General features: G+C 36.4%; 1 protein-coding gene across 2 annotated transcripts in view; it reads left to right on the top strand.

Annotated features, from left to right (window-relative positions):
• The window catches only part of LOC107659217 (nesprin-1-like), a 99,752-nt gene that overhangs the window by 17,972 nt on the left and 75,828 nt on the right, over positions 1-5,952 (top strand). For both annotated transcript variants that reach the window (XM_016448085.1, XM_016448084.1), the window contains exons 32-36: positions 840-1,001; positions 1,143-1,416; positions 1,760-1,932; positions 2,519-2,828; positions 3,134-3,298. In XM_016448085.1, the coding sequence (XP_016303571.1) occupies positions 840-1,001; positions 1,143-1,416; positions 1,760-1,932; positions 2,519-2,828; positions 3,134-3,298 (1,084 nt within the window). The remainder of the gene's footprint in view (positions 1-839; positions 1,002-1,142; positions 1,417-1,759; positions 1,933-2,518; positions 2,829-3,133; positions 3,299-5,952) is intronic.

Below are 5,952 nucleotides of genomic sequence, written 5' to 3'. Positions count from 1 at the left end.
TTATAAAACAATATACCCAAGACAAAAATGTTCTGTTAAAATTTAAGTTAGATTAAACGAATTGAAAAGAAGAAACACCTGCAGTATTTATTAATAAATAATCAGTTTTTGAAGTTGGGGTTTATACCACCTGTGCAAATGGCATGAAATTGTAACATCTGCTCAAGTCAAATAGTGAAATAATTTAAAATCCCCCCATGTTCACCTAATTATGATATTGTGACAAAGAACTAATATGATTTGCATCTTTTAAATATATTTTAGAGAATTTATTTGAAAGGCTCTACTATCTAAACTTATATGTACTGTACCTCTAGTACTTCTGTTGTGATAAAAAGAAATAAACTCAAAATATGATGTCAGTTTAATTACATCTTTATTTTTAGTGGGGTTTTTTTTCAACATTTTAATAAAAATAAAAAAAGATTGATGTGCTGCTTTTGTATACGGTCATAAAATAGAATTTGTATTTTAAAATGTTTTTTAATGTAAAATTACAAGTCATATTTTTGTACCACTCCTTATCCCCTGTATTTTTGGCCATTTTTAAAATTTTAAGACTTATTAGGCCACCCTTGTTGAGAACCACTATTTTAGACAATATGTTAAGACATTTGTTGGGGACTTGAAAATGTAATACATAGTAGGAATGATCCTATTACATAAAATCATGATATTTACAGTTTACAATTGCGTTACCCCTTTCACAATATCATAGCCTGCATGTGGTACAATGTGACAATGACCTATTTAACCATCCATGTACTATACTGTGAATGGAAATTAAATCAGATTCCATAGTATTTTAAGGTAAATCAAGTGTACTTGTTCTTATTAAGGTATGAAACGTGTGTGGTGGAGCTGAGCGACTGGCTGCAACAGCTGGAGGTGAGGCTGAAGACAGATGCTCCTCTGTGGAGTGAGAGTCAGTCTGCAGCCCCCGACTGCTCAGAAGAGCTGAGAAGAGTGGAGGAAATCCACAGAGAGCTGCTGATGAGGAGGTACATATGGACAGTCTGTGTGCATGTGTGTGAGGAGAATGTTCCAGATATAAGTGATTATTTTTGTGTGCGCGTGTATGTTCATATGCTTGTGTATCCATCACGAATAAATCTGAGCTGCCTTTATCTTTTATTTCACAGGGCATCTCTTGAGCGTCTGTGTCAGTCCTCTCTCACCATAACAGAGAGAGGATCTAGATCAGAGAATGGTGTGGCAGCGGAGTTGCTCTCAAACCACGAGGTTTTGCTGCAGGAGGCCAGGAGTCGACTCCGCAGCCTGCAGGAGTACCAGGCATTTGAGGAAGCACTAAAGGCGCTGGAAACCTGGCTGAAGGCTGTTGAGAGGAAGTTAGAGAAACTGGAGAACACGGAGGGGAATAAAAAGGAAGTGGAAGAGAAACTTGAGCGAGCACAGGTACATGCAGAAAAAGTGTAGGAAACAACAACCTGAAAAATCCACAAATTTTGTGATCTAGGAACTGGGTTTTTTTAAGAAAAGACATCATTTTTGTATAAGGTCATGAAAATATAATTTGCATTTCATTGTTATTTTTTAAAGTAAAATAAGCTGTATTTTTATACCACTCCTTATCCTATGTATTTTTGGCCATTTTTGTCCTGTCACCCATTAAATATGGTTTACATGTAACACTCAACTGACATTTCCCCAATACTGTTTAAGGGGAAGTTCTATTTTTAGAATGGCTGGTCTGTATCTGTACAGTAGCTGTAACTTGTGTTTATTTCCACTCATCCAGGATATCCTGCTTATGAAGGGAGAGGGCGAGGTAAAGCTCAACATGGCGGCTGGGAAGTCAGAGCTGGTCATCAAGAACAGTGGAGAAGTGGAACGAGGAGTGATTTGCTCTAAGCTTCAAGAAGTTGAAGACGCATGGGCGGCACTGCTTTTGAGAGCTATGAGCTGCCACAGGTAACCTGTTGGTAACTTGTTAAATGACCATCATTGCAGAAGTTTAGGTCAATTGATAGTTGCATTTAAATGAAAATAATGGAAACATCAATAGTAATATAATTATCAGGACCATTAAGGTATTTTTGGTCAAGAGTGATAAGAGTGGGAGCATAGTGGTCTGTTTTTAAATTGGTAAGTGTGCTTGACTGCAGGTGCCAGGCACCTGCGCTTTTATTCAATTAAACTCATCATCACTATGGTAACCAAGTTGTTATCTGGCTCTATCAGTTTCAATTTACACCAAGGGTGTAATGATGGAGCTGTTTTTTCTAATTATCTGCTAAATAATTCGGTCATGGTTTGATAATGGGGTTCATGCTGCAGAATTGGAAAAGTGTCTGTCTGTCTATCTGCCTATCTATCTATCATCGTTCTATCGTTCTATCTATCATTCTATCGTTCTATCTATCTATCTAGCTATCTATCTATATTGCTAAATATACTGAATAATATATACTGTACAGATTGTAAGAATAAAAAATCTAAAAATATTTTTTAAAAGGTCACATATCTCTCTTCCTCTTATCTGTCCTATGTGTTTTAGTCGATTGGAATGGACCGTTAATCAGTGGGATTTGTTCGTGGAGTCTCGTGCACAGCTACAGAGATGGCTGGAGGGAGTAGGGCTGGAGGTTAAAGGTCCTCTTGAGCCCCAGCTTGGACTCAGGGAGAAACGAAAGCAGTTGGAGAGACTGCGCTTGCTGTCATCAGATGTGGAGGACCACCAGGGAGCTCTGTGCTATCTGGAGGAGAGTGCGGCTGAACTTTACAAACGCACCGGTGACCCCGTCTTTAAGGAGGAAGAAATGGTTCTCCTCAGGGCACAGTTTGAGGATGTCAAAGCTGCATCAGAGGTGATGTATTCTTTATGTTTAGAGGATAGTTGCAGTGTAATAGTTATCTAGAGCAGTGGTTCCCAACCACATTCCTGGAGGCCCCCCAACACTGCATGTTTTCCATGTCTCCTTAATCAAACACACCTGATTCAGATCATCAGCTCATTAGTAGAGACTCCAAGACCTGAAATGGGTGTGTCAGACAAAGGAGAGATACAAAATATGCAGTGTTGGGGGTCCTCCAGGAACGTGGTTGGGAACCACTGATCTAGAGTGTTTATATTAAAATTTAAATGAGTTAATTAATATTTTATCTTATTTAGGAGAGAGTCAGGTTGTCAGAGGACGTTGTTCTCGAACATAAGACGTACATGGAAACAATCAGGGAGCTCACTGATTGGCTGATGGTGGTAGGGGAGGAGCTTCAGCAATGCTCTGAACCATCCGGTGACTCTCCAACATTAAGTCGGAAGTTGACTGAAGTTCGGGTAAGATAATTAAATTAAAGATTTTTTTTAAAATTGGTCAGTTTTATCCTAAATCTTTTTACCTTTATCTTTAAAACTGAAAAATGTAGTATAGCATGTCATATCACTGAACATGTTATTTTGTGTCAGACTCTCATTTGCATTATGTTTAATGAAGTCCACATCTGTATAAAATAAGCATGCAATTTAAATACATTTCTTTCCATTTTCATAATTCCGCAAAGCTTTTACTTTTTCAACAACCTCTGGAAAATGATAGAAAGAACCTGCAAATTGTTTTTTTACTCATTTACAAACATCATCTTTCACTGTGAATGGTGTGAAATGAAAAGAACAAATACATTCTTTGAAGCAGATGAGATGGTGTGAGACTGCACGTCAAATTATGTGAGACACTGATGATATGAATGCATAATTGCATTTCATCTGCACATATGATTATGTTAGTGTGAGTGTATAAATAGATAGAGAGATATCAGTTTTTATTAACCCCATGAGTGAAATTGTACTGCAACTGCTGCCAGTCAGCATACAACAGCTTTATGCACATACACAATATACAGTTTAAATGATCCAGTTAGCAGAAACTTTTATGTAAAATGATATTCAGATGAACAGGAATGCAACAAGAAGTGCTGCAATACCTAATTCCCCGAAATAGTGAAATTAGTGAAAAGTACTGTACAGTTTACAAAGAAATACAGAATGTTAAATGAATCTACAAAAAAGCAATGCACAGAATAAACAAAAATAACTGTGTGTATTAAAAGATTGAAATGGAGCATTTGTTTGTTAAACTGTGTGTGTATGTGTGTGGTCGAATGTTTGCACATTTATGTGAGTATGGCAAAAAGAACTGTGTGCTTCATTCCAAGGTCAGAGTTTCTGTACTACATGCTCTCACAGGACTACAAATCAATGGATGCAGATGCTTAGATTTTACTATTGTTATGGATCTGCAATATTTCTGTGCTGATTAGCTCATTATACCGTCTGCTTATCTCCATAACACTTTGTGTGCGTGTTTGATGAGAAATAAAATCTCCATAACACAGGGTGTGTGCTTGATGAGAAAGAAAATGAGAGAAAAGTACCAGAGGCACTGAGAGAGCAATAAGAGGCGTTAAGAAAGGGGGAGAAGGGGGGAAATTGGTGGGAAATTTCTATGCTCTTTGCACGTTTCTCCCTGGATAATCAATGCCAGTCAGGAAGAATGAGAGAGTGGTAGATGCGATAAAGGATAATAAGACTACACAGCAGCACTTTAAATAAATTATATTCAAATCAGTGCTTCCATCTCTTTACCTTTAAAGATGTGGTTTATTTTTTAGGAATCATCACCTTAAAATGCCTGTTTATCACTGAACAATGAACATAAAGGTTTTTTAGAACAAGCATAAGCTGTTATGCCTGAAATAAATTTGTTATCTATGCTTTCCAATTTTTTATAATCTATCATAATATTTTTGTATGGTTGATGACTAAAATAAATAAAAATGCATATGTGATGCTGGACCACAAAACCAGTCACAAGTAGCACGGGTATATTTGTAGCAATAGATATGGGTCAAAATTATCGATTTTTCTTTTATGCCAAAAATCATTAGGATATTAAGTAAAGATCATGTTCCATGAAGATATTTTGTAAATTTCCTACTGTAAATATATCAAAACATAATTTTTGATTAGTAATATGCATGGCTAAGAACATAATTTGGACAACTTTAAAGATGATTTTTTCAATATTTAGATTTTTTTGCAACCTCAGATTCCAGATTTTCAAATAGTTGTATCTCGGCCAAATATTGTCCTATCTTAACAAAATTTCAGATGATGCACTCAATAAAAATAAAATAAAAATTACCCTTATGACTAGTTTTGTGGTCCAGGCAGCGTCGGCGCCACAGGGGGTGCTGAGGGGGCCCGGCCCGGCCACCTCGGTCACTGTGCCCCCTCACCTCTGGTGCCGTCTCCGTAGTGGGCGCCCTGATTTTAGTCGGTGAGGCAAGGTACTGCCCTGGGAAGGTTTCCCAGGCTGTTAAATACACAGATTAAAAGCGAAATGTTTTCAGCAATTATATTTATCCATTAGAATTATATATTTTTAAATTCTTATTCTGTTCTGATACGGTTAAATTTAAAGGATTTGTTGTAAAGTGAGGGGAACTAAATTATCCTATAGTGTTTATAAAGTTGGTACATTACAACATTATTAGGCCTGCCGTTATTATTTCTGGAAATGCAACTTATACGAGACGTATCTTTTTTTTATTTTCCTCAAAAAAAAAAAGTGTTTTTAAAAGCATGCAACAAACGAAAATATGCGATTGATCTGTTAAAATTTGTTACTGTGGGTTAACAAATTTACATTAGTAGGCTATTCTTATGCTTGGCTTCACAGATAGCAACAGAGTCTGGGCCAAATCTGGTTTAGTTAAATTCACTTCTGGCTTTTTTGTCTTGATTGCAAATGTTTTTTGTTGTTTTTTTATGTACCATGGATAATTAAAACAAAAATCAGGTGTATTTATAACATCAATTACTAGGCCTTTTCAGAAATGGAAGTAACTCAAAATGTTGTGTGTTTGTAATTTTAATATTTTTATCTATAGGCCTATACAGCAAAACTACAGAGCTTCCAGTAGGTTATTTTA

The sequence above is a fragment of the Sinocyclocheilus anshuiensis genome, unplaced genomic scaffold, assembly GCF_001515605.1.
Source record: "Sinocyclocheilus anshuiensis isolate Anshui unplaced genomic scaffold, SAMN03320099.WGS_v1.1 scaffold423, whole genome shotgun sequence".
Classification (NCBI taxonomy): domain Eukaryota; kingdom Metazoa; phylum Chordata; class Actinopteri; order Cypriniformes; family Cyprinidae; genus Sinocyclocheilus; species Sinocyclocheilus anshuiensis.
Note: the sequence above shows the minus strand (reverse complement) of the source record. Positions and strands in the feature narration are given on the sequence as shown.